Source organism: Suillus plorans (assembly GCF_016647745.1).
Source record: "Suillus plorans strain S12 chromosome Unknown HD556scaffold_2, whole genome shotgun sequence".
Taxonomy (NCBI): domain Eukaryota; kingdom Fungi; phylum Basidiomycota; class Agaricomycetes; order Boletales; family Suillaceae; genus Suillus; species Suillus plorans.
This window is the reverse complement of record NW_024537386.1, coordinates 748,836-774,760: the sequence shown is the minus strand read 5'-3', so window position 1 is coordinate 774,760 and position 25,925 is coordinate 748,836. Positions and strand designations below refer to the sequence as shown.

The window sequence follows — 25,925 nt, the reverse complement described above, 5'->3', positions numbered from 1 at the left end:
TGAACCATGAAGGCGAACAATCTCATTAGGGATGTTGTCCAAGCTTGGATGTCCCGTGTATCTTTTAAGCTGACTGCAGCTTTACCTGTCAAAGAATCTGGAATCGAGACTACCATTATAGTTGGTTTACCTATGGCTAACGTTCATGAATCCTAAGCAACAAAGTCTTGACCAAAATTTAGTGCCAAGATGTATATGATACAGGAAGTGGGACAACTGATTGGGAGTCTCTACATAGATCCAGAATAGCATCAGTTATATCATAACATCCTCCCTCAGCTTAACAACCTGTATTCAGCCTTGACAAAATACACAAGAGTGCACACGAGAATCAATTACCAAGGGATGATGCGAATGCAGCACGCAGGGTACGTACACAAAGTTATTGAGTCACTAAATTCTGTTGTGCGTACAACTCTCGAGTTGGGTTACTGTAGGACAAATTTCACTGCTACTTGAGTGTAATGCAGCAACAAAATCATAGTGAGAAGAGATTATCAACAACAATCGCTGGAATGATGGATTCACATCGTCCGAATGAGGCATGGCTTGTATGTATCGTCAACTGAGGAGGGGAGTTCACAGCGAGAGTGTGTGTTCAAGGGTAGCAAAGTGCTTGGTTTTCAACGTGCGCCCAACTAGAGCCTAAGGATTTCCGACAGACTATTGATGATCCATTGACAGAGTAAGATCTCGCAGTGCCTGTGCTCCCCTTTCTCCCTGATTCGCGCAGTCATGCAGGTAGCTGTATAAGGGAAATTCATCTTCCACCAAGTTTAAAAAGCGACGTACAGTTCTCATCAGCTATTAAATATTCTCGAGTGCTGTAAATCATGTCGAACAGCGAGAATTTCGCCAAGGGGCCATGTCGTAGCAGGGTGATTATCTGCATCATTGTGATGCATGTCCATCAAAATTCCGGTATGCATATCCTTATTATGTGACACTTCCTCCTCGACCAGCGGTCTCACTGAGTGGAGCAAAAGTTGCTGAGAACTGTAGGGTCCTATCGTATTCAAACGAACTGCTGAGGAGAGAAGTGAACGTGCATGGAGAAATAGAAAAAGGTGCTGCGCTCGCACTAAAAACAATTATAATTTCATATCGAGGATTCGAATATCAAACATACAAAGTGATATCCCAAGAACACTGGTCAGCACGCCCCAGCACATGGGTAGATGGCCATGCGTCTCTTCTCCGCGAACCATCAATTTCAGACGATCGATAAGGACGGTCAAGCTCTTTGAGAGATGGTCTTCATCACTGGGGCCTGAAGGGCGAGCAAACCCTTTTGTGTATAGTGTGAGGAGTGCTACCCCCTGGGCTTTCGAGGCGCGCTTAGCTACATGATTGAGTGTCATGGTGTCGTACAGCTCGTCCAGCTCAAGCAATTTCTTGATTGTAGCGTCATGGCCGATGTCTGGCTCGCCCTTGAGATTCTTGAATGCATCTACTGCGCGATGGGCATCTGAAGCAAATGGAAGAGCACTTCGGGCGTAGGTATGCAGGCTGTCTTGAATGAAGGCGACTGTGCCCGCCGTAGCTGCTCTTCCCTTTCCCGCATTTGATGTGGATGGAAGAGATAAGAATCCATGCGTTTCATAGGACTCGAACCCAGAGGATGCGACGAATGAGCCTGTGGGTAGATTAGAGTCTGCGAGGAGAAGTAGAACATATGTTTCGTCGAAGTCGGTATCCATGATGGCCCGTTCAACGTTCAACTGCAGGTGATATTCGTTCTCAAGTAGGTCCAAACCAGTGAATAAATCCGCACGTGTTTAGACGAATTATATTTCTGACAATCCAGCAGCATCAAACCATTCACAGTAGTATACATAACGTGCGTATGGAACGCGTGTAGATGAGAATGTCGAGAAAATGCTGGGCGGTAACCCGAAGTTCAGAAAACAGGTGGTATGCGGAATCGAGATATGAGATGAACGCGAAATGCAAGCCACGAGTCAATGCAGGGACAAGAACTCGAAGGTACCTAAAACAACAAGTGGTAAACTAGTATAGTAGAGATATCAGCAGGTTGACGTGCGAGCAATAGGATAGTTGAATCTGTGGGAGCGAATGATACGAACGCAGAGACGAAGAAGAAAACAGCCCGATTGTGAGTATGTAGAATGGAGGATTGCGATTAATGGTTGCGAAACGGGGAAAAATAAAAAATTGGAGGCGACGGCGAAGTTGACAGTCCGAAAAAGTGGGCTCTGGGGAAAACCATGCGATCAATGAGAAATGGAGGGATGTCAATCATGTCGTGGAGTGGTAAGTACAGATATATATATAACTTGCAGATTTGTGCTGTAGATGCTTGCATGCGGACTGTGAGAATACGAGGGAATTTAAGTTCGTCCCTTTAACCGGCCCTAGCGGCCTCTAGTGTGGTCGATGAAGGCGACAAAGCGCGATGCGGGAAATGCTGCGGGTGATCGTGAGCCAGGGAACCTTCTGAGCTCTGATCGGGTATCAAGGCATGCGATGGAGGGAGACCATTCGCGCGCGAACGAGGCGACGAAAGTGGGAGACCGAATGGCGAAAAAGTTGATGGTACGCCATTAGGTGAAGGTAGTCCAAAGGCTTGTGAACCACGAGGGAAGGCGTTCGCATTGCTGACGGACGGCACGGGTGCGATACCGAAGTTTGTTGATGACGGAGGAGGTGAGAAAAACCGTGGAGGGGGCGGTGATCTTGAGTAGCTATACGCCCCGGATAGAGCTGTCGGGTTCGAGCTATCGCGTCTCATCCCTATAGACGCGTCGACGTCGAAGGGGTGGCGAAGTTGGAATGACTCAGGGGGGAAGGGAGATGCAACACCAGAGTGAACGTTGCCTTGCTGTTGTTGAACCAAGGATGCGCCGGTACCAGCACTAGTTGGTGTGCGTACGCCCAATGGGTTCTTGCTGTATGACAAGCGGATACCACCATTCTTGACGATACCACCGAGAGTGTTACCATACAGTTCATTGAGAGCTTTCGTGGCAAAATGTACATCGTCAAACTGCATAGGTCTTGAATGAGTAGTTGTACCGTGACCACAAGTACACACACTTACCTCAACGAAGCACATTGGGCCGTTGCTTTTTTGCCTAAAGCATAACTTCCTATACCCCGGGCGCCGAGAGAAAAGTTCCCTCAGACTGTCCTCCAGAAACCCTGCAGGGTAACCACTGCCAACGGACCCTGTCGGAAGGTTGCCCACGTACAAGGTATTGATAGGCGGGTTCTGGTCGACAACAACATTCCTCGGTCCTGCACCGACAGCGTTGCCCGCACTGGTTGCACTACCTCCTCCATTCAATCCAGTAGACGAACTTGCCGATCCCGACTGGGAAGAAGGCGATGCAAGCTGAGGTGAGCCGATACCAGCACTGCCCGAACTCGGTTGTGTACTGGTACTAACTGCAAGGAGAACTGGCCTGTCACCCTCAAACCCTCCGGCGGAGCTTGACGTAGCGCTGCCAGGTGCCATCGACTGAGACTGGCTCTGCAGGTGTAACGACTCTTCCAATTGGGAAGATAGGGGATAAAGCGAGCGCAACGCGCCAGAACGGTGCGGTGGAAGCATCATGTCGTCCTCATCGCTTGGTGAGAAGGCTGAGTGGGAAAGAGGAGGAGACTCGTCCTGAGGGGATGGCGGTCGAACTGGTACCATGGAGGACTTCCGAGCTGCATACAGTGACGAAAGGGTTTGCGGAATGCCGGATGCCTCCCTCTCACGCGGAGAAGGCGCATCCCAAGGTCCGATACTTCGGGACTCGCGAAGACCATTGTGATCAGGAGTTACATTGCTGGAGCCATCCCGGCCGGTTTGAGCGATAATATTACCATATCCATTTCCCATAAGTGGGCTGTGACCGCTGCTTCCACCTTCTGTTAGCCCAGAAATGGACATCGACCCACCTGTAGGGGAAAGGAGACCACTCTGAGGATGACGGGATAAAGTGGGGGCGGAGACCGAATGGAAAGGTTCAAAAGCGGGAGTATTTCCAGGCAACATTCGAGAAGCGTCAGTCTGGAACTGCTTGAGGTCATTGCTGCGCCTGACCCTCTCTTCTTCATCAGCCTGAGCGCGTTCACGAGCACCGCGCATCAAACCAAGGCCAAGGCCAAGCGCCTCCCTGCGCCTGTCACGGATGCTGTTCTCGCGCTCATCCTCACTGCTATCCCCGAGCCTTCCCTCACGCCAGCCAGACCCGCCCAGCCCCACCGAGTTTAACTCCCTCTCGCGCGGGGAGAGGATTTCAGAGTTGTTGCCGGTAAGTGTAGCCAGGTTGTTCAAATTGAGATTGTTGGCGAGATTAGCAATGATATCGGCATTGCTTCCAAGACCACTAAGCGAGCCTATACCTCCGCTTGCACTCAACCCTCCGATAGTCCCCATACCATTACCAAGAGAAACGCTTCCGCCACCTCCGGATGTCGTGGCACCCATGCCAACGCCTCGCTTGGTGTGCAAGTTCTTCTTCGCCATTTCTGCCTTCAGAATTGCGCCTTTCTCGATGTCGACGCGGCGGCCCTGAAGTAGGTCTCTTGCCTCAAGCGCCTCCTGACGAGTACGAAACTTGGCAAAACCTATGATCTGCTTTCGGGGTGGCTGGCCACCTAGCCCTTGTCCCACTTGGAAGTGCGAAGGCTCGTCTAGTGCCATGGCGAGGGGTGGCCAGGAGGTCGTTGGGCCATCTCGTCCATTGTCAATCACAACCCCTCCTTGATTAACGGTGACAACATTGTAAGGATCATTGGAACCAGCGCCTAGATAACCGGCATAGGCACCTCCACGGAGAGGGAGACCAGATGGAGTGGTCGAAGTCGTACCACCGACCGACCCGTACGCCGTATACTCCTTGTTTGGGATCTTAAGGGTGGCAGCTTCAAAGCCGGAGGAGAACGTAAACATGTTCTGGAATTCACGCTCCTACACACTAGCTGTCAGAAGTTGCGGGACGTCATAAATGACTCAGTACAGACCTGCATGTCGTCAGGAAATCCAACCACAAAAATGGTCGAAATCTCTTCTGGTAGTCCACTATTGACACTCTGCGATTCGACGCTTAAATTCATCTGCCCTACACTACCGATGGGCCTTGCATTGCCTGCTGATACTGCTGCAACACCACCGTTAGACTGTAAGTGAGGACCATAAGGCGTCTGGCTTTGAAGGTGCATGCCGTTCAGGTAAGGTATCTGGGAACCAGAGTTACTGTGCGACAGTGGATGATAAGCGTCGTGGACCTGCGACTGTTGTTGGCCCTTAGAGGAGTGCGCTTGGAGGAAGGGATCCAAGGAAGAGAATTGTTGGGGAACCTTACTACCTCCTAGCGGTGAGTTGGTTCCGAAGTCATACCCGCTACGTGACTCGAATGCGGCAGACCTGGACGTACTCTGCTGAGATTGCTGAGAGAGTTGGTGCTGCAAATTTAAGGGCTGATGAGACCCAAATAGCTCGTTTGTGTTTGAATAAGGTTGTGAGGGGAGACCGTCTGGTTGACGCAAGCGATATGAGCCGGTGGCACCAGCACTGGAAGCATTGCCACCACTGATTCCGTTATAAGCGCTCAAAGACGACCTTAACGACCCAGCGCCAAAGTCGTTTGGAGACTTACTCCCGGCAATACTCTGCTTGAGGGAGATGTCATCTGAGAGGTACTCTGGGAGATGGAAATTATTGGATGTGTTATACATGGATTGAACTCCACCGTGAGAGAACAGTGACTCCGAATTTCGATGATGATTATCATCAATGTGTTGCTGAAGAAGGGAAGTGCGGAGAAAACGATCATTCTCGTGGTTGGGATTGAAATCGATATTGCTGGGGGAATCAGGCCTATTCACAGGTGGGATATGAAACTGCGTTTCAGGAGATGGTGCTCCTGAACCAGAGTTGGAGTTTGAGTGAGACATGGCAGGTTGCGGAGATGGATGAATGGGTTCTGCGTCTCCTTGGGCTTCGAGAGAGTCGAGCAATGAACGATTAATGAGGTCCTCTTCGAGCCTTTGGATGGGCGGAGGAGTGGGAACTATGGACGCCAGATTGGTAGGATGGTGCGCGGGGTGATTACAGACAAGTATGTGGGATGGCTAAGACTAGAAATTGGACATCAACAGCCGTATAATGTTATGAATGTGGTACGGACGATCGTGGGAGGTAGCGCGAGACAGTGATTGCTGATATGGCTACAATCGAAAAACAAACTGACAGAGAGGTGTGTTATGGGCTATGAGCGATTGCGAATGATAGAGATAGGGTAGATGGCGTCAGCGATGAATGTGACAGCGATGAGCAATAGCGGTCGACGTGCGCGGCGCGTGGGAGTAGATAAATAAAAGAGGTCAACACTGAGCGGGCAACGAAGTGACAGCAAATGAAGCGCACGAAAAGGTGGCAGACGACGAGCGGTGTGATTAGGTCGTCGCCGCGGACGGTGAGGAAGAGTGTCTTGTCGCTGTGGTTATCGACGTGGAAGGTGCGATCGAGGTTGTCAAAGTGTGAAGGAACAAAAGGAAGCGCGCGGGGCCGACCCAGAATTCAAAACCGAAAAAAATTAACACCACCAATTATCTGGGTCACGAAAGTCACACGTTCTCCCACGCACAGACCCTAACCTTAATTCTTTCACACGCACACACCCTCCATTCAACAAACGCACAGACCATCTCCTCGCACAATAAGTGGTTTTTGAATGAGTAGGAGAGAAGGCAGAGGAGAATGAAGCTTTGAAGGATGGTTGACAATGTATTGGCTCTACCAATGTGTAAATATTGTCGAGCTGACCTCCAGGTTGGTTGTTGAAGCTGAGGCAAGTCCGAGTCGTGGACAAGATGTAATTCCCTCGATTAAGTCGTCGTCTGGCTGAAAGGTGGGTGTCGTTTGGTAACACCACCCCATGGAGTCCCCGACGAAAGGGTCGAAACTGAATCTAGCTGCATGCGGACGTGGTCGACACGGTGACAATTCTTTTATTTCCTCGTAAACTAATATTATAAAATTCGGATATTCTGTTCATCTTCAGGTCTATTGGCGCTGGTAACCATGCGCTCAGCGGAGCAATTGCGGGCGTTTGATCTATACCTGCCAATATTGTGCTGTATGCCCGAAAAAATATTGTATCGACAAGCATATAAACAAGAGCATCAGAGTCACACATACACTTCATCTTTTGGTTTTGAGACATCGTCTATTAATATGTTCATTTTATGAGGTGTCTCGGGCTCGACGCACAATGGCAATCTTTCTTGACAGGGCTTATCAGCACTTGGTGCCGTAAACACTGGTCAGAAAAAATGTTGTCCCCCCAGTGACCACTGGCATTATTTAGGCCATCCTGCCACGAGTCCCGTCCTGTCGTCCTAGTCCCGCAGGATGAATTAAATTGTCGCCAGACGCACAAGGATGACACTGAAATTAAAGTTCAACCTTGCGCACGCACATGTTAAACCCTAAGCTCGGGCACTGACAGAAGTTAGCATAGGGAATCAGGATTCTGCATTGCTCCGGGGAACCGAGTGAGTCGTCCCCAAAGAGAAGAAATGCACAGCGTGCAGTAAAAATGCCATGGGTATTGTACGAAATACATTATGTTTACATAGAGCATCTACAAATGAGGATGATGATCAGCCTTTGTCTAAAGAAGACAGTAAAACATGGACAGAACCATGAATCATACATGGAGAAATATACGCGTGCCGGCCAAAATAAGCTTCGTATATATATTGTTCACATGAAAAGGCTGAATTTCCCGTGATTTAGCAGACAACAATTAAGATGGTCACACTTACTACAGAAGCCACGCTAGGCGGCTATATATCTCGCAGTCCTCCAAATGCACCGACCGCGACCAACCACATGACGATACCGGTGGCCCACAGAGAAGCACAAATGAAACGCCACCGTGCACGCGATGTGGCTTCTGCAATAGCGTACGGAGAACGCAGGTCATAATATGGTAGCAGCCCTAGGGTAGGGTCAGAGTGTAATAGAGGAGTAGGCCCAAAATGTGGTGGTGGTATAAATGACGGTGTAGCGTTTGAGCCGAAAAAAGACGAGGCGTGGTGAGGGTAAGCTCCAGGAATTCGTTCATGGGGCCCGGGAGAACTTGGTCCTTGCACTTGCCCTGACGGTCCCAAGTTATGTGGATGGGCAGAATATGCTGGAGGAGGTAGTTCAGGATTGACACTCAACTGCTCTGGCAGTTTGTGGGACATGGTCGGTCTATGAACCGAAAGGAAGTAGTAAATGCAATGTTTGCTAGCCTTAAGTGGCTAGAAATGCTGGATTTGAAATTTCGACGCCAAGGCTGGGCAGCCTGCAGTGTGTGGCGTGGTGTGACTTGTCAAGACACCAATATTGAATATGGAATCACAACACCCGCCATATATGCCAAATTGATCTGAAGTAACAAACATTTATATGACAATTATGCGAGTAAAATATATGGGTATGATGTCCTTGTATTAAATGAATATACACCTGCGCGCTTCTGGCAACACCATCGTCCTCAGAAGCTAGGGGCGCATTGTTTTGCTTTGCCTGTGTTCGTGGACTGGCGGACATAACCAACCATGCCTGTCGAACAACACGCCAACATAGCGCAGTACCACGAGGGCGCATCATGTTTGCCAGGTTGTTGGAATAGCGGAAATAGAAAGATGAATGTGTTGGACAGCAGCCTATCTGAGCAGCTGCCCAGCGGCCTTCAGCAAGCGAAAGCATCATGAAAGGCGCTGGAGAAGAGGAAGGTGCCGGAAAGATTGTACGCTGCCTCCTCTCCATCACCGGTGCCTGGCAGCTCATCCACACTCATATCAATAGGAGATAGCCCTCTCGACTGATGCATCGGCGAGGAACGCGTGAAAGTCCGATGTAGCTGCCAATCCTCGTCCGTCATCCCTGCCTCCAACTGGTCATTGGATTGCGTCGAATTTTCCCAGCCCAATCCCATCAATTCCGGCATTGAAGTTGCAACTCCTGGACCATGATGGTGTTCGAACTCTCCAATCAAACTAGAGTCAGTGCTGAACGACGTTGAACATGACATCGGAGTCGTCGATGCAGGAGAGAAATCTAGGTTGTTCCATGAATCCAACAAAGTTGCTTGCAGAGTTTGCATAGTGGGAGTCATGAGGTGAACCTGTAGTGTGGAATGGGCATGGATGCTGTCCAGGGGGAGATATTGTTCCTGCGCGTCTCCTGGATCTGAGACCAGGTGCTCTGGAGAGGCGTCAGTCTCTGGCGCTACATCATACAGCAGGGCAGCTGGATCCTGCGATACAGCAAGCGTAACTTTGGGGCTTAAATAATGCAAATGCAGGGGTTCCCCAACTGTTGGAGTACCACAGCTCTGCGATGGGTGCGACGAATGTCCCGGAAGTAGAGCATACGAGAGCTCTGACGTATAAGGCTCTGAGAAGGGCTGGATCGACAACAACGTAGTTCTTGATCCAGGGATAGGTATGGGTAGCCGAGACGGTCTCTCCGTCCCTCCTGGCGCAATCAGAGGCGTTGAGGAATGGGCAGGAGAACGTATAAAATCAGGTTGATCTTGTGTTCTCTCGTGTATAATATGAGCAGGAGATGGGGGCACACTGAAGTGCCAGGATGGTGAAGAAGGCGGTTCGCGTCTCCTTGATCCTAGCCAACCATCAGCATCATAGATAGTGCTGGGCAAGCTTGGAGACGGTTTCAAATTCGCAATGCTATCCTGAGCTCTATGCTCCATAGCCAAGGGACCATCAGTCTTTAGGGAGTTGTATTTTCCATCCGGTGTTAAAACCCCAACGTCGAATTCGCTTGGTCCTCGAGCATAAAATTTGGGGCACCACTTCAGCCCCCAACACGATTTGAGCTGTGGAGAGGAACTATTAGACTTGAACGAGAACAAATATCAAGTTGTAAATGACTTACATATCTGGGTGGTATACAGCGGAGTTCGCAACCTATGACACGGCCCAGACAATTTTCACGGACATCCATGAGGTATCGCGAGATATGAAAGCCTGGAAGAATGTGAACCACCCCAGGGTATGCAGTCCATTTTATCTGAGTTGCACAGGGTCTTATAACGAAGTTCGTCAAAGTACAGCCCGCTACCGATTGACCAACACTTAGTGCACGAGTACGTTATTACGGGGTGCGCGTGCAGGAAAAAACGTGTTCACCAGCGTCAGTAAACATGTTCGCACATCTAGTGAGACCGTTTTAGAGACCTAAGCGACGGGACGCTTGCACCGCTGCGCCTGCCAGTGTGCAGCCTTACTGACGTAGAAAACCGCTTGTGCTGTGCTAGTGGGCCGATTAGTATTTTGCGGCTGAGATATATTTACCGTAGTATCTAACGAGTTTGCGCCAGTGTGCGCATGTAGGCGCCAGCGTCAGATATTCCATCGAACAATGCAATGACTCTTGCCTCGAGGTTACTGCATGTTCAAGGCGGTTCATGCTTGAGTCATCGCTGCAGAAAAAGCGAGAAATGCTCAAGAAGTTTCGATTCCGGTTCGATCGCAGTGGTGCTCTGCGGCAGTGATCGAGTTGGCAGTTGATGGTAGATATCAGATGCATGCATATATGTGGCGACTGCCCGCGAGCAAGTTTCAGAAATACTACTCCATGCTTCATACTTTGAGTGTTTGACCGGGTCACAAAAGAGAAGGCAGCAGTCGGCAAGAACTTTGTTGTTCGGGTAGCGAGTTACCTTGTTGGAGAACGTTGCCATGGGGGTGCGAGGGTTGCACTCGCTCGAACGAATTCTAGTGATGGTATACATTTCCCTTGCATACATTGCAAAGAATGCGGGTAACAGAGTCAGAGGATTTAAATTGCAAATAAGTCAACAGAGGGCATATTAAGTCGAGCTCTCCAACAAATGCAAACGCTACTAGCAAGACCACATCAAATGAATGCCGGGACCAAGACCTTCTGATACTCGAACGACGATTTGAATGCAACAGAATGTGTATGTACTAAGCAACATGGTTTGTTTACAGTGAACGATAATGTGGATGAAAGGGACCTCAGAAAGAGAGTGCATTAAATCTGGAGTCATGAAACTGACATCAAGCCTTGTTTCGTGAGGTAACTGTGCGAGGATAGGTCCCAGCGTCTTGCGACGGCAATTTTGAGGCGCTTCTTCGTGTCTGTCCGCGCAAGGTATCTCCACGGGAAGCTACTCCTACCGTCTGGGGTGCAGCACGTGAACCACCGCGAGTACCAGTTTTGGGTGCAGGAGCACTAATTTTCCCGCGGGAGGATGCCGGGAAGTTTCTGGTAGTCAATGAAGGCTTGCGGACGTTTGTAGTGGGCTTGGCAGTAGGACGCAGATATGTGGTTCGCCGCGTAGGCTCAAGAACTTTTCTCCTCTTGGCTGCACTATCTTCACCATCACTGCTATCAACGTCATCATCAGTTTCGCTGGGGTCAGAGTCAAGGTCGTTTCCGTAAGACGGGGCAGTAGTAGTAGCCTTGCCACGCATGGCAGCATTCTTGGGTATAGTGCCAACAGCTGCAGCTCGACTTGTCGCGGTAACAGTCGGGTATGGGCGTTTTTGTCCTGCATAATGCGACGAATCAGATGTATGAAAGGAACGCGTGGACTCCGATGAGCTGCTGGTATGCAGGGACGACTCGTTATCGTTAGTGGTCAAAGCACTTGGAAGGCTCGCCACAGAGGAAGACGCGTTCGATGCAACTGACGACGGGAATGAGCGATAAGGAGTCCGTAAAGTGACATTAAAATCGTCATCGTCGTCATCTCTATACGCATCCTCATCCTCATCCAGGTTGCCTGCACCACCGGATGATTGGGACCCATCTATACTAGGGTGAACTTGTAAGCTGCGAGAACCAGGGCTCGCGGGCTCATGCGCTTGCTGGAGCGATACATCAAAAACCTGGTTACGGTCCATCAATGTATTCTCCGAAATGGGCGAAACTACAGTGGTCTGGGTAGAAGGTGAGTAGATCGAATTATCCCGTCCGGATGGCATGGCTCCAGAAAGAGAATGAGATGCAGTCAAGGGCGTCGGTGGGTATGCCGAAGGAAAAGGTGGGTACCCTCTCCAGTCTTCGTCAACCGGTTCGCTGACAATAACTGTAGGTGGAGGGGTCGCCAAATTGGGAGTGGATACATTGGCTATTTCCGACCGTCCAATAGACGAACGGCTTCGTCTGTGTTCCTCTTCGTACGCAGGCGGCGGGGGACACCAAATCTCGTATGCAGCTGTTCTAGTATTGCTTGTTGTGGGACGCGCATGAATACGACCAACTGTATCGTTGGGATAGTGTGGGAGGGTTGTGATTGAGGACGACTTGGAATGTCGCATGCGGAGCGACATGCTCTCATAGGAATCAACGGGAGGTTGACGGGACTTCGGTCGTACCCTATTATTGGAGACACTGCGGACAGCGACTGAGCGCTTTGCCGCGACCCGGGGATCTGAATCCACAGTAGCGTGTATTTTAGTCACAATAGGTATATTCGAGTCACTGCTAGAGCGTGTCGTGCTCAACTCGGGGGTGTTTTCTGTGAGGTCGGCGGCTGACTCATTTTCTTCCGTGTGCCAAGGAAGACCGGAGCATAGAGAGAGTACATAATTGAGCGGTACTTGTGAGAGAGCAAACAGAAAATCTCCAATGTCCCTTGCTAGATCAAGCAATGGGTCCAGGGTGTCCACATATGGTTTGATAAGTGGGCGCAGAATATGCAAATACAGAGGTTCAGCTCCCTGCGTGAATAAGGCGTTAGCTTCGCTCGTATGGAGAGGTTATTGACGTCCTACCTTAGCACGGGTCAGCAGGAGAAACAGTAGCGTAACTGACTTGATTTCACTGTAGAACGGTACAATGAAGCTGACAAAACGGTCAAACGTTCTCTCATATGCTGCAAGACAGCACTACAGCACGACAGCATGAGCATGCTACGTAGGCTACGAATAACATACTAGCAATGCCTTACCCAAACAACCCAAACTGCGAGACACCCTTTGAGGTCCCTCTTTCTCTGAGTCATTGCCCTGATGCTAGGGGGACCACCCTTGCGTCCAGGTGGTATTTTGAGAGTCTTGTACGTGTCATACACATTCATAAAAACCATGAACAAACGGAGAGCAGGAACGACGAGTGGCATGTTGAAAGCAGAGCCGAAAAAGCACCCAACAGATATGTCTAAAACGCAAGGCGCGTCAGAAAGCAGAGCAGAAAACTCTTAAAACTGGGTCGGGATGGGTTCGCTGCGCTGCCTGATGGATGTAGTGGTCGACGTTGTTGAAGTAACCTTGTGCATTCATGGACGCAACATGGACGCGCCTCCCACACCCATCGTGTCTGGCACCGCCTTACATAACCAACGGAGCGGAGTATAGTTATAAACGAGGCAGCTGATCATCTCTGTTCAGTACTAATTTTCATTTTTATGTGCGTGACAAGGTCCAGAAGCCATCTAAAGCGCATGCATTCGTCAGATCACACAGTATGTTCCATGGCCTCGCAGCAAGCCATAATAAGAGAACTACGAAAAGTATACGAACACGCCGCGAAGGGGGAATGTGAACATTATAGGCTACGTAGCCAGAACATCGAGTGATACATCTGTGCAAGTACGGGCACGCCCAAGTCGGCCAATGTGAGGTGCAGTTGATGAAAGGCGCTCGCTCGCTACGTCGTCTTATCGTAGATAGTACCATCCTGTTCGCAACCGAGCAAAAGAACGAGAAGACCGAGACCAAATTGGAGCCGCATCTGTGCTCCGAAAGGAATGCGGATATATTCTGAACATACTTTCCACTGAAGCAGCTGTGGTAAATGCGCAATGTGGGTGGCCGGCATCCCAGCGAACTCACGAGACCAGACCCAGATCATAGGGCACCGCTTTGAGTACTTTCAAGGGACATCTTACTAGCCTAGTGGTTTTGTTCTATCGAACAGCGGATTAGAAGGTAGAGGAAAAAATAATGCAGTGATACTGGTTTCGGTGAAACTCGGACTATAATTACCTGTGTTCAGAAGGTTTAGATACAAGAACCTTGATATTTGTTTGATATAGGACGATATTTGCTGGGGCCCATGGTTAGACACGCATGATAACATTGGTAATGAGTCTAACCGATAGATGGAGTCTGTGCTCACCGCATTTGTAATCCCCGTGCTTTCAGGACTGAGCAAATGTGATACTCGGCTGTTGGAAGGATCGCGTTTCTGCAAGGATAATCTAAGATTCATGATGGGAAGATCACCTTTGGCAACCTAAGGTCGAGGCAATGAGACTCGAATCATCGGTCAGAGATAAGCTATTACATAGAAGTAAGCACTCACTCTGCATGCCAATGAGCAACACATAATCAGCAATGATACTTACTTACATATCATGACTACAAGGGGATATAAGTAGCTCGCCTTTTACGAGTCTTTACGCCATGGATAGACCTAGATCACGGAAGAATGATTGAAGAGAAGACTTCTTTTGACACAGGATACGCGATATCGTAGCTTCGTAGGGGCTACCGACGCCAGAAAGGTAACAAGACGTAGCCACAGACGTACAATGTCGACGAGGAACAAGAACAAAAGACCCTAAATGGTAAGCTTTGTCAGAAATTGGTGTCGAAGAAAAGTTCTCACGGGTCTCTCTCACCTCCTCGTCGTGATTAACGATGCCCAGAATACGCACAACGAGGACGAAGAAGCCTCCAGAAGGCTACGAAGATATTGAGAGCGTAGGTGATGATAATCAGCAGGCTCTTCCAATTCTGACATTGTCGTAGATTCTCGATGATTATGCGAAGAAGATGAGAGACGCTGAGAACGAGTCTCATGAGGGCAAACGCAAGGCCGAGTCCCTCTGGCCCATCATGCGTATCTCACATACACGATCGCGTTATATCTATGAGCTCTATTATAAGCGTGAAGCTATCACGAAGGAACTTTACGACTGGCTTTTAAAGGAGGGATACGCAGATGCGAAGTAAGTCAATTGGTTGTCTCCAAAGTCTATCATATACTGAACGTCAATTGCTTCAGCTTGATAGCCAAATGGAAGAAGACAGGTTATGAAAAGTTGTGCTGCCTCAGATGTATCCAGACCAAGGTATTGTTCACCTTTCAATTCGCTGAGACATTACTCATTCATTTTTCCAGGATATGAACTACCAAGGCTCTACATGTATCTGTCGCGTGCCGAAAGCACAGGTACGGTCAGGGACGGTTGTCGAATGCGTACATTGTGGTAAGTGTTTTAATTTTTGTTTTTCGTTTGCGACTGACCTCTATTCGTTAGGATGCCGTGGCTGCAGCTCAGACTCCTAGGCGGGGAGATCCATATCAAGTCATCACCAAAGGAGCAGAACCTTATAACCAGTCGTCTACCTCGGAGGCGCCCATACGAGTTTTGTCAGGTCGAGAGGACAGATGGGGAAAGTGTAGTCGCAATATCTGCGCCCTGAGGTCCATTGCGTCCATTTGCATACAGCAACGGTTTTTGCTCAGAATGTTTGTTATTTAGATATGATCCGTATTTTGTATTCTTGCAATCACCATTGAGGCGCTCTCCCGATCAATAACCAAGAATACAACATCCGAACATTACAATATTGTCGATATGGTGAGGTTGGTAAACGTCTTGTATTTTTTGGGCATGTATTTTGTGGCGTCTATGAAAAGTACAAGGACTTCTTGTACACTTGAACAGATTAAACGAAGACACTTCTGCAGGTTGCCATCTGCCGGTGAACTTCTACTCTTGTCTCCAGCGCGACCTTCATGCTGAATCCAAGGACTTGTTCTGCGAACCACCCGCAAAACGTCATGTCGTGCAGGGCGCGCCACTGGGCGAACTTTTATAAGCTCAGGAGTGGGACTGTAGTACCCCGCTGCCAACAAAACAATCACACAGCAGCCGGTGAGTCATCTACCCTCTTGACGTCTATCCAAGATTCTCATTATGGTCGGACCTGCCTGCATTTATTGCAACCGCATTCCGTTCTATTTCTTACTCAACATGATGAACAGAAGAACAATCTTCACTCAAGAACACGCCGTACAGCAATGGTTTTTGCCCAGAGAACATCACAAAGGAAGCGTCCGATGTGTCATAAGTGCGGGTCGACCATGGCGGGCCATACGCGGAAGAACAACATGTTCGTCTGCCCTGGGCCTGCTGAGCGTAAATCACACCTTCTTTCAACCCCAGACACACCCCCACCTACATATGAGTTCCACGGCTTCCAGGTTCCACCTGGCGACCGCTGGCACTGGCGAAACCCTAATTGGGTCTCGCCACCCCACGAAAGACGATATGAGAAGGCTCACCGCGACGTGTCTCTCACACCTACAGAACCTCTGTCCGATGATGGGTCAGGAAAGGAAAACATTTCGCCCTCAACTATGGAGCATTCTCCTAGTCCTGACTATCCAGATGACGACTGGGCCGATGGCTCAGATCCTTTGTACTACTATCCCAACTTTTCTATCAAGGAGGAATCCCCCGAGCCGCAGGTTGACACCTACACATCGGACTGCTCTCACTCGCCGCCTCCCCGCCAATGGTCCTCGTTCTCGCAGTCACCTATCACCGACGTAAGCCTTAACACGGCCCTCCGTGCAGGCACGCCACTGTACAGCGTGTACCGCGTCCCACGTCAAGACATTCCAAAAGTGAAACGCACTGCACAACGCGAGGGGAAACTTTTCAGTGTGATGGAAGCCCCCCCTGCACACCTCGCCAAGATCCCGCGTGAGAAATCGCAAGAGACGGTGTGGGTCATTCTCAGCGATCGTGAGGAAGACCTCAAGTACGCGGTACATTCCCAACGCATGCCGGGTGCCTTCGCCCAAGGCATGACAGCAGACTTCAGCGACTCAGAACCTAACGCAGTAGCTCCAGTCATGCAGCACGTACCGTTCTGCAATACTATAGATCAGCCCGTGATGCGCAACGCGACCTTTGACCAGTCGATGTACAGCATTCCTAGTGGGCTGGCGGGTCAAGAGACCTTGCGATCAGCTGGTTATGGGTTTCTTCAGATGGCATTTGCTGGGATTATCGGTGGCCTTGTCGTCACCTACGGACGGGCCCTCTTGTAGCGATTCGGGGCGACTATCCATCAGTGGTGTTGGGTTGGGAATTGGCGTACGTTACCTTTCTCGTTGGACTGCAGATACGAACGATATATGACAGTTTGCGCTACTATATGCCTTATGTATTCTTTTGTTATGCTCTATGCCAGCTTTTCTTATGATGGACCACTTTAGTCAGTGTCATATCGAGACGGTTCAAGGATACAGTTACTCGAGGGCACATGCATAGACGATGTGAACACCACCAAACAATATAAGTAAGGTCAGCGTACGCGTCAAAAATATACGTAGCAATACAAACAAAGTCAGAAAGCGTGGTCATAATACCTAAAAGTAGATAAAGACATATTCATACACACTCCTATAACTTATCCCTCCAATTCTCGCCGATATCAACTCTATACCGCCCAATCATCTAACGTCCCACCACCAGGTCGACTTCCCCACCCTCGTGACATGCGTTCCTCCATATGATCATCGATCCGTGCAGAGCTCGTGCCCCCAGGCCCCACAGTGAACAACCTCCCAAACCACCCAAGTGTCTCACCCTCTTCTTCGTATTTCCCCCTGCGTTTTCTGCTTCGGTTCTTCCGCTTTTCCGAGATTTTCGAAGACCCTGCACGTGAGCTTGCATATGACTCTGGGAGCTCCGCAAAACTGATGCGCTTGGGCGTCGACACGCCTGAGGGACAATCACTCCCGAGAACTTTGGCCACACCGTTTCCAAACAGTTCCGACAGGCTGCCTGCACTTGGCGATGAACGAGGTGTCGGAGGCACAGATGGCACTTTCAGGGAGGAATGTGTAGGTGGGGAAGGGGGACGCGTAGAGGATGAATGTCTGCCTTTCGTGAAGAGGCGGGATATAGAGGCAGTGGCAGTGGACGTGCCAGCAACGGGGGCGGGGGCGGGAGTGACAGGCATGAAATTGGGCGACCGACTTTTTTTGGGATCTTTTCGAGGGGGAGAGTTGATGGAGGTGGAGGATGATTGTTCATCAAGGATTTTGCGGAGGGATTGAACGGTGCGGTAGCCAGTAGGGTGGTCTGATGAATCTGATGAAGAAGTAGAAAGCTCCTCGATGGGTGGGGTCATTATGCGGGAAAGAGGGGCTACGGATTGTCTAGGCGTCGTGGAGCAAGCTAGGGATGCACACTCTGGCTTGCGATTGCGATCAGGAGACATTTGTTTCCTACGTACTGAGCAAGGGGACATAGACAGCTTCGATCCGCGTTCAGTGCTGCATGTACTCGTTGAACCACATCGTGATATGAAGGCACGAGGGGACGATGGATCAGTTGGTGGAGGTGTGGCTGACTCTGAACGCTTCACTATATTGGAAAGGAGATTGTATGCTGGGGTGGGAACATCCTGAGGCTGTCCCAATAATACAGGTAATGACTGTGAGGACTGTAGCTCGTGCTGTGCGACAAAGCTGTGATCCTGCCAATCGGCCGAGTGCGATGAAGCAGAGGCCCGTAACCCCAGGGTGGATGGCAGCATTATCATGCCTGGATCAGCTGTTGATTCGACATACTGAGTGAATGCTCTAGGAGCAGGTGCGACGAGCAAATCACGTTTCGGGAGCGAAAATTGAAGTTGTGAAGCGCTTGAGCATGAGCCGTTGAGCTCCAGTAGTGACGGCCTCCTCCTGTACCGCAAATCCCTCATATTTGATATGGGGAGACTCTGACTAATCGCGGCTTCGTTCGGCTCGACCGGACTGATGTCTATAACCTCCTCGTCAAACAACCTATCCACAGCTTTCGATATCTCATCCAGATGTGTCATCCATGTCCCATGCACACCGCTGTTCAATCTGATTCGCGTTGAGAGGTTCCTCGCACGAACTTCGAGAGAACGATCCGGCCCGACCTCGGATGAAAGCAACGTCGAAAGGCTGCATTGAGTGGAGATTGAGCTCTGCATGAGCGCATTCGACATCTCAAGTGCATGCACACTGCGCTCAAGCAGCGCGTCGAGGGATGGGTCGACGGTTGACACAGGGACTGGCTGGCGTTTGCGTCTGCGTGTGTGCGGTGCCGTGCGTCGGGGCGGAATGAGCTGAAAACGTTGTGGAGCGTAGGCCACAGCCTCTTCCTCCGTGTCTGCGTCTGCGTCCTCCTGGCTATCAGGGTAGTCAGGCGGTCTATCAAACTCGTTTCCCGCGAAGAATACTGAATTGGATAGTTTACTCAGATTGAGCGGAGCTGAGTACTCTGGGAGAGTCTGTACTGTGTCGTACGACAGTCTTGAAACTGAGGAACGCTTTCTGTGCGTTCTGCGAGATTGATGATGGTGGTTTGATGAGTTCATGACTACCGGGTGATTTGAATGATAAATAGCATAGAGACACGCAAACAAGCGCCTGATGGAGCCGGGTGAGAAGTGGAATCAGAACAGAGGGGCAAGTATAGCAATGAGTCAGCGCAATTGGCGCAACCGTCTCCCTGCCACATGTAGATTTTCAATACGGCCCGTGGAGTCACAATTAACATAAGGATATCATCTGACGTGACCAAGCATGTCGCAAACTTACGCCAATCGATCAAATTACATAATCGTGCAATCATGCATCTGCTTCTATACCTCCAGCTCAAGTAATAAGTAATAGACGTGTAATCAAAATATTAAGGCCCGTCAACATCTAGAAAATGGTCAATGGTAAATCATAATGCAATCACTTCTCCAAGATCCCGTTGATCATGCTACTACAGTCACAGACGTCTCGGGTGGTGCAAAATTGTCAAATGGACCTGCAGCGCCTTCAAGGTACAGTCTTGCGGCTCTATTTGCCAAAATAGAGGGTAGATAAAACTTCCAGGTCGTCCAGAGGAACCACCGGCTGTACTGAGACAGGATAGAGTCGTAATTGACTAATATCATGTTGAATAAACTTGTCCACGCCACGTAAATGAGTTCCTCACCTTGAAGAGCAGCACGCAATTCGAGCCACTTCTTCGTCACATCCGTAAGAATGACATCAATGCCCCATCGTACAGCCTGTGTCCTAACTTGAGACTAGAGGTGGCAGTGTAAAAGTAAAGTCACCGACCTCCATCATGTGCTCCGGCTCATTTACTGTCCATACCATAATCTTCTTACCCGCAGCCTTGCACTCATTCCGGAACCTTTGGGTACTGTCACGGGACCGTCACTCAGACACAAGAATAAAACTCACTTCTGGCCATCATAGGTGGTTAGAGAGGCGAACCCCATCGAAAAAACCTCCACGCCATCCCAGAAATATTTCCGCGCAATCGAAAGGCTCACACCAATGTGTGAGCGTCTACAATATTGTAATCTCGCTTTCGCAAAAGCCACGAAACGCGGATGCCAAAGGCCCAGCAGAATACGGGGAGCCAACTTCGTCTGCCAATCAGGTTGCGCTGAAATGACATCATGCATAAGCGAGAAGAGGCGGTCAGGATCATTCTGAACTTTGACGTCAACGTTAAACTTGACATGCTGGTTCTCGGGCTACAAAGAACGTGGGCGAAACGATTGGATGATGAACGCACGGACACCGTGGATATAAGGGGGCTTACTTTCATCAAAAGAGCGATGGTCTGCGCGAACGTGGGGATACATTGTGGAGGTTGCTTGATAGTACGGAGGTGTTCCATTCCATCTTTGCCGTACCAATGCCGGTCCCTAATTAAGCCTACATTCATTGGTCAACCCACGAACGTGCATTGAAATGGATGCTGACAACCTTTTGATCCTGTGGTCCTCTCCAGATCTGTAGAACGCACGCAGCATCGGATGAGCGAATTGGAAAAAAGAGTGAAATATTCAACATACCTGGGTCATGGAACATTATGACGACCCCGTCCAACGACACATGAACGTCTGGGATACAGGTTATGGAGACCAACACAGGCCAGGGTTATTAAATACCGCTCTCAATGCCTTCTGCCCCATCGTTAATGGCGGCTTCAAAGCTAGCGAGGGTGTTCTCTGGGAAAACTGCTGAAGCCTTGCGATAGCTTATTAGTGTCGAGTGATGTTGCTCATGATTCAATGGTTTGACTCACTCCTCGATGACCCCAGCATTCTGAAACATTATTGTCAATCCAGATCCGTTATCACGAACTTGGTGAATGTCATTACCTGGTAGGACTTGAGTTGCGGTCATGTTTGAACTAGAGACGGGGTATTGAGGAAGTTCAAGAGGCAAGAGAGGAAAGGGCTTTAAGGAATGCGGTATTAAAGGCAACTGTTTTAGATTATATATCACTCGTATGAGTGGCAGCTGGGAAACAAACGTTACCCGAATGAAAGTCGGCGAATAAAGAGAAGGCTTGAATAATTATTTCGAAATTTCGCACCGCTCGAGCTGACTAGTACGTTACTATAGAATTCAAAGTAACCAAACCAAGAATGTTGAACCATTTTCGAGATATAGTAACTATCACAACACCAAACTTGCAGGCATTGCAAAATGCATATATCAGGTATCAAACAAAGGGGGTTCAAACGTTAATGTTGAACTTCTGGGAAGGATGAGAGTGTGACGCGACAAGAAATCTTCTTTTTACCTTTTAGGTAATCGCTAGTAATCGGCGCTTGTGCGAAAAGGGCGCGGTAAGAAATGCGGGGAAACCCGTGGTCTTTGTGGGGTTAAATCTTGGTTGGGTCACGAAACCATACATCCATTGGTATATCAGAGTCGGTCCGATATTATGAACATTTATATAATGGAGTCAAGAATGGTATCATGCACTGGAAGTGTTCCAGAACCCAGCAATATTACCTATGTTGCCACGTCATTTATTCAACTAGTGGTGCTGTCTGCCGACAACTACCATCCCCTCATCGTCTGTCTCCGTTCCATATTCGCTGGCGCTTCCTTCTTGCCTCAACGATCGAGACAACGAGGTGTCAACGCTCGGAGTCTCACTGCCATCCTCGTCGCTTGGCACATCCGGAACTTCATCGGACGCGACCTCGACAGGGGTAGCCGGTATGGGATCCGGTTCTTCGACAGGTGGCAATTCAGCTTGCATTTCTGGCTGTTCGGCCGGTTTCATGTCTTCTTCTGAGGTGACCCTGACGGAGATTTCACGTAAAGCTCCCAACATCCGATCTCGGACTAGCGTCGTCAATTCAGGGACGTCAGATACAGAGAGTCCTGCGGTTGGAATTGGTGGGAGAACTGTAAAATATCAGTGAAATTAAGCGGCCATAGATTGAAACGAGTCAAGAATTGCCTACTGACCTCGGACCCTGATCGTGCCCGATCCGAACACACCCTTGCGATAAATTCTCCAGTAATTCTCACAGACAACAGGTATAACGGGTATTCCAGCTTCGACAGCGAGGTGGAAAGCACCCTTCTTGAAAGGCAGTAACGATGGTACTTCTTGGCAGTGCCGTGTGCCCTCAGGATACATCATCAACGAGATGCCCTTCGCTTTCATCTCATCTCCAGCAGCTGCGAGCGATCCGTGTGCCCTTGCACTATTTCCACGATCTACAAACACAGCACCCGACATAAACATCCAGGGACCCAGAGGTGACCATTGGAGCTCCTTCTTAGCCATAATGGACGCCTTCCTGGGGAACATCCTACAAGCACGATGCGGAACAAAATATGAACCATGTCAGTTACACACCACTCATCATAAGCTTCTTTAGCAAATGACACATACCTTCCCAAATACAAAATATCAAGCATACTCTGGTGATTACCCACCATGACCACAGGGCATGTCTGAAGATGCTCCTCGCCCTCGACCTCTACTTGGATATCCAAAACACGACTAGCAATGGCATAGAACGACCGGGCCACGACATAGTTGACGTCATGCCTGCGACCCACCAACGTCATTCCGACTGCAACAAAGACTCCCCATGTCGAGACTACTGCCAGCGTCCCAAGGTAAATAGTCAGTTGAGCATAATAACGCCCAACGGGAGAAGCTGAGGCGATTGTCCTAAGTACGATAACAGGAACAGAGATATAAGCCAAAGGTTTGATGAGAAGAGCAAGAAAAGACATGAAGAATCGCGGTATAGACTCTAGATGATTAATCACTTGAGAAATCAATAAAAACGCGACGCAACGCACGCTGTATAGCCAGCGGACGTGCACGCGGTAAAAGTGCTCGTGACAGCTCAGATGGGAAAACCAGCCATATGTTGACTTTGGTCCTTTTCGACCCAAACTCAAGTACTCATCACCCAACGGAGTGTGAAATAAATATAGTTTCCTTACCAAAATCAACTCGGCATTTAATTTTTGACAATTTACTTGATGTCCAAGCCCTTGGCAGCGTTGCTGCGCTCCTCACGAACTGAGGCCAATTGTGATTTAAGTTAGGTGGGTCCGCAAGCAATATTTTGCATCAAGGCGGTAATTGTGACAAATATTCAAACCCTTTGTAGATGTTTAAAGACACGTAGTCAATCTGTGGTATATCAATGACCTATGATTGTGACAGGACTTATGGTATCCCTGAACTTCCACATTGAACAAGACATACATATCAAGGTGTTGGCACGCGACGACTGGAACAAGCAGCCAAGGGATCTGTTTAAGTGAAGGAGAAAGCACGATAAGGCAGGTTCGTGCCTACCACTGCAGTCGAACCAGTCTGACATACAGTCCATGGAAGAGAAGAGTGTTGCAAGGCTACTAGGAAAGCCACTCGATGATTATTCACTTTGTCGAGCAAGTCTGTGCACCAACAACCGTTCCATCTACAAGTTCATGAGTTTTACGCTAAATTCCCTACCCATTCTCATGATGCATGCCTGCCTACTCATTCCAGAGATTCTACACATTTTCTTTGACGTTTAAAGTGTCTTCATAAACTCTAGTTTGCATCATAGGAATCACTTCCCTCAACCTAACCAAAGAGGGTCGCGAAGTTCTTTAGCTGTTCTCTGCAAGTCTGCCGCATATTCAAAGACATAGTTTTGGATGTGCTCTGGGCTGAGCTGGAGAATCTGGACCCGCTCCTCACTTGTCTTCCACAAGATTCATGGACCAAGACTTCTGATCAAATTGTATGTCCAAGTCCTACCGGTGTTTCGAGTGCTTTCATTGGTGTCACTGTCAGATCATATGGAGGGCTGTAATCACAGATGCTTGTTTTCTTCACAGTCAAAACTGTCGGTGCCAGACCTCTAAGCGTTCTCCTGTAGAACATGTCCTCATGGTGTCCATTCATGTATGCGTTATCTCCTGGGCCCTAACCTCGTCAGACATGCATTACAACTGGATGACATCGCACTACCTATCGTGCTTCCTCGAGTTAGCGAGCTTCTTCCTCTTAGCTGCGGATGGTAACGCTTGCCTTGTTGGCCTCCGACGACTGGAATTCGCTGTCACGGAACGTTTGGACGGCGGCGAGCTTCAATTTCGTACCTTTGGCCTCGGCAAATTAGTCATCCAATCATTAGTCCCTTTGATCTTGGACAGAGAAATTGTAGAAGGTTGTGTTGTTCAATGCAAATCGCTGGAGCTGCGGTTCTGGGAACCTGAAACTGCTCTTCTTGTCGGACGACATCCTACGCAAGTGGGATAATCTTCTACTTTCGGATGGTCTAGAGTGTATCAAGCTGAACGGACCTGAGACGTCAGACGATGTCGCTTATGTGTTCAGCTTTGATACATTCGATCCCCTCACGCAATTCTTCAGTCTCCAGAGTTCCAAGAGCTTTGTCTCACATCTGTTCGCATGTCATTGATTGACGATAAAATCTCTGGCAGACACGACCTGATATTTCCGTGGCTGTGTAGCCTTACCATCATCACACCCCGATCTTACGAAACTTGGTTTGGTATTCGACGCTATGAATGTAAATCCACCTATTACTGAAAAACTGATAGGTGGGGTTTGCAACGCAAATATCACCAACTTTTGTGTCGAATGCTCTCCGGTCGAATAACCTTGGCAAGTCGCGGTCGTGCTTTTGGCGAGTTTATCATGTGTGAGAGAGATCAAGTCTAGCTCGGGATATCCTGGTGTCTCGACCGAAATGTACGACACAGCGGGGAAACCGACTTTTGCCGTCAGTGAAATTACATTCGAAAAGTAATCTAGGGTGCTCTGGAACGCTCTAGTCAGGTCCAGATCTGCTTTTGATTGAAATCTTGTAAGAGGTGAAATGTTGAGACCCCCAATGTGCGACAGTCTAAGTGGAACGAGGTGTTAGAGTGCATCAGCGTGATACCTTGATCAAGAAACAGGACGTAATAGTTAAAGTTCAGTGTCATGCATGCTCAGGCTACAAAGAAGGTCAATACAAAAGATCCTTTAAGTCAAGCCTTGTTGTAATCTTTGAACAACGCCCACATCAGTCGGCCTTGTCCTTCCGTGGATATTAATTGATGTTCTCAGATGACTCTACACATCGGATCCAGCGCCGGGTCTCGTCCGTATTCCATATGTAGCAACACTATCTAGAGTCCCCGCTTGAGCATCTGGTGCGTTCTAATTGATAAGCGGACTCTTCCCACTCTGGCGTGATAAGAAAATTACATACTCGTCCTTGCACATGACATTGGGAATAACACATTGGATGTTGTGCGTGTGCTGTTTCCCCAACAGACTAGCGAACATGCACCAGCTGGGAGGCGGGAGTACATCGTCCGTAGTAATTACGGCAGATCAATCAATAATAGCAAAGCTGTGGCGGATAGCTTTAGCATTCTGATCACGAGTTGCCGTTCTGCGACATCTATCCTGTTCTGGAACATAGACAGGGAATAGTAGGAATAGTCATGCAAACCACCTAAATGAATAGCATAAATGGCGCGCCTAGTGCGCCAACAAGGCAATCAATACAATTGCGAAAGGAGTGTACCTCGCTGTGCCCGCAGCTGATCCACCGGATGCAAGGAC

General features: G+C 49.1%; 11 protein-coding genes across 11 annotated transcripts; 3 read left to right on the top strand and 8 right to left on the bottom strand.

Moving 5' to 3' along the window:
* Positions 1–800: 800 nt before the first annotated feature.
* HD556DRAFT_1225430 (uncharacterized protein) lies at positions 801–1,700 on the bottom strand (the record flags this gene model as incomplete). Its single annotated transcript, XM_041297014.1, has 2 exons — positions 801–1,081; positions 1,130–1,700. The coding sequence occupies 2 exons, from the start codon at positions 1,698–1,700 to the stop codon at positions 801–803; spliced, it is 852 nt and encodes a 283-aa protein (XP_041167018.1).
* Positions 1,701–2,365: 665 nt separating this feature from the next.
* HD556DRAFT_1302987 (uncharacterized protein) lies at positions 2,366–5,910 on the bottom strand (the record flags this gene model as incomplete). The annotated part of the gene is made up of 3 exons (XM_041299570.1): positions 2,366–3,007; positions 3,062–4,924; positions 4,978–5,910. 3 exons carry the CDS (start codon positions 5,908–5,910, stop codon positions 2,366–2,368), a joined length of 3,438 nt encoding a protein of 1,145 aa, XP_041167017.1.
* A 1,573-nt stretch (positions 5,911–7,483) lies between these two features.
* Positions 7,484–8,363, bottom strand: HD556DRAFT_321585 (uncharacterized protein). The gene is made up of 2 exons (XM_041310269.1): positions 7,786–8,363; positions 7,484–7,706 (listed from the first exon to the last, which is right to left on the bottom strand). Exon 1 carries the CDS (start codon positions 8,209–8,211, stop codon positions 7,807–7,809), a length of 405 nt encoding a protein of 134 aa, XP_041167016.1. The 5' UTR covers positions 8,212–8,363; the 3' UTR covers positions 7,484–7,706; positions 7,786–7,806.
* A 1-nt stretch (position 8,364) lies between these two features.
* Positions 8,365–10,139, bottom strand: HD556DRAFT_321413 (uncharacterized protein). Its single transcript, XM_041310268.1, has 2 exons — positions 9,911–10,139; positions 8,365–9,851 (listed from the first exon to the last, which is right to left on the bottom strand). The coding sequence occupies exons 1-2, from the start codon at positions 9,977–9,979 to the stop codon at positions 8,703–8,705; spliced, it is 1,218 nt and encodes a 405-aa protein (XP_041167015.1). The 5' UTR covers positions 9,980–10,139; the 3' UTR covers positions 8,365–8,702.
* Positions 10,140–10,722: 583 nt separating this feature from the next.
* Positions 10,723–13,313, bottom strand: HD556DRAFT_1322579 (uncharacterized protein). The gene is made up of 3 exons (XM_041301388.1): positions 12,957–13,313; positions 12,781–12,894; positions 10,723–12,726 (listed from the first exon to the last, which is right to left on the bottom strand). The coding sequence occupies exons 1-3, from the start codon at positions 13,125–13,127 to the stop codon at positions 11,059–11,061; spliced, it is 1,953 nt and encodes a 650-aa protein (XP_041167014.1). The 5' UTR covers positions 13,128–13,313; the 3' UTR covers positions 10,723–11,058.
* A 1,302-nt stretch (positions 13,314–14,615) lies between these two features.
* Positions 14,616–15,553, top strand: HD556DRAFT_1322567 (G10 protein). The gene is made up of 6 exons (XM_041301387.1): positions 14,616–14,712; positions 14,761–14,960; positions 15,017–15,083; positions 15,134–15,221; positions 15,273–15,439; positions 15,498–15,553. Exons 1-5 carry the CDS (start codon positions 14,650–14,652, stop codon positions 15,299–15,301), a joined length of 447 nt encoding a protein of 148 aa, XP_041167013.1. The 5' UTR covers positions 14,616–14,649; the 3' UTR covers positions 15,302–15,439; positions 15,498–15,553.
* Positions 15,554–16,102: 549 nt separating this feature from the next.
* On the top strand, positions 16,103–17,077 carry HD556DRAFT_1436489 (uncharacterized protein; the record flags this gene model as incomplete). The annotated part of the gene is made up of 1 exon (XM_041305579.1): positions 16,103–17,077. The coding sequence occupies one exon, from the start codon at positions 16,103–16,105 to the stop codon at positions 17,075–17,077; it is 975 nt and encodes a 324-aa protein (XP_041167012.1).
* Positions 17,078–17,469: 392 nt separating this feature from the next.
* On the bottom strand, positions 17,470–19,386 carry HD556DRAFT_1225121 (uncharacterized protein; the record flags this gene model as incomplete). Its single annotated transcript, XM_041296992.1, has 1 exon — positions 17,470–19,386. One exon carries the CDS (start codon positions 19,384–19,386, stop codon positions 17,470–17,472), a length of 1,917 nt encoding a protein of 638 aa, XP_041167011.1.
* Positions 19,387–19,554: 168 nt separating this feature from the next.
* Positions 19,555–21,605, bottom strand: HD556DRAFT_1322558 (PLC-like phosphodiesterase). Its single transcript, XM_041301386.1, has 11 exons — positions 21,344–21,605; positions 21,184–21,289; positions 21,108–21,127; positions 20,971–21,049; positions 20,875–20,922; positions 20,786–20,812; positions 20,619–20,734; positions 20,252–20,550; positions 20,126–20,201; positions 19,998–20,073; positions 19,555–19,946 (listed from the first exon to the last, which is right to left on the bottom strand). The coding sequence occupies exons 2-11, from the start codon at positions 21,206–21,208 to the stop codon at positions 19,774–19,776; spliced, it is 939 nt and encodes a 312-aa protein (XP_041167010.1). The 5' UTR covers positions 21,209–21,289; positions 21,344–21,605; the 3' UTR covers positions 19,555–19,773.
* Positions 21,606–21,648: 43 nt separating this feature from the next.
* HD556DRAFT_1322550 (uncharacterized protein) lies at positions 21,649–23,207 on the bottom strand. The gene is made up of 3 exons (XM_041301385.1): positions 22,725–23,207; positions 22,292–22,641; positions 21,649–22,228 (listed from the first exon to the last, which is right to left on the bottom strand). The coding sequence occupies exons 1-3, from the start codon at positions 23,072–23,074 to the stop codon at positions 21,852–21,854; spliced, it is 1,077 nt and encodes a 358-aa protein (XP_041167009.1). The 5' UTR covers positions 23,075–23,207; the 3' UTR covers positions 21,649–21,851.
* Positions 23,208–24,284: 1,077 nt separating this feature from the next.
* Positions 24,285–24,605, top strand: HD556DRAFT_1302979 (uncharacterized protein; the record flags this gene model as incomplete). Its single annotated transcript, XM_041299569.1, has 1 exon — positions 24,285–24,605. One exon carries the CDS (start codon positions 24,285–24,287, stop codon positions 24,603–24,605), a length of 321 nt encoding a protein of 106 aa, XP_041167008.1.
* Between the last annotated feature and the right edge of the window lie 1,320 nt (positions 24,606–25,925).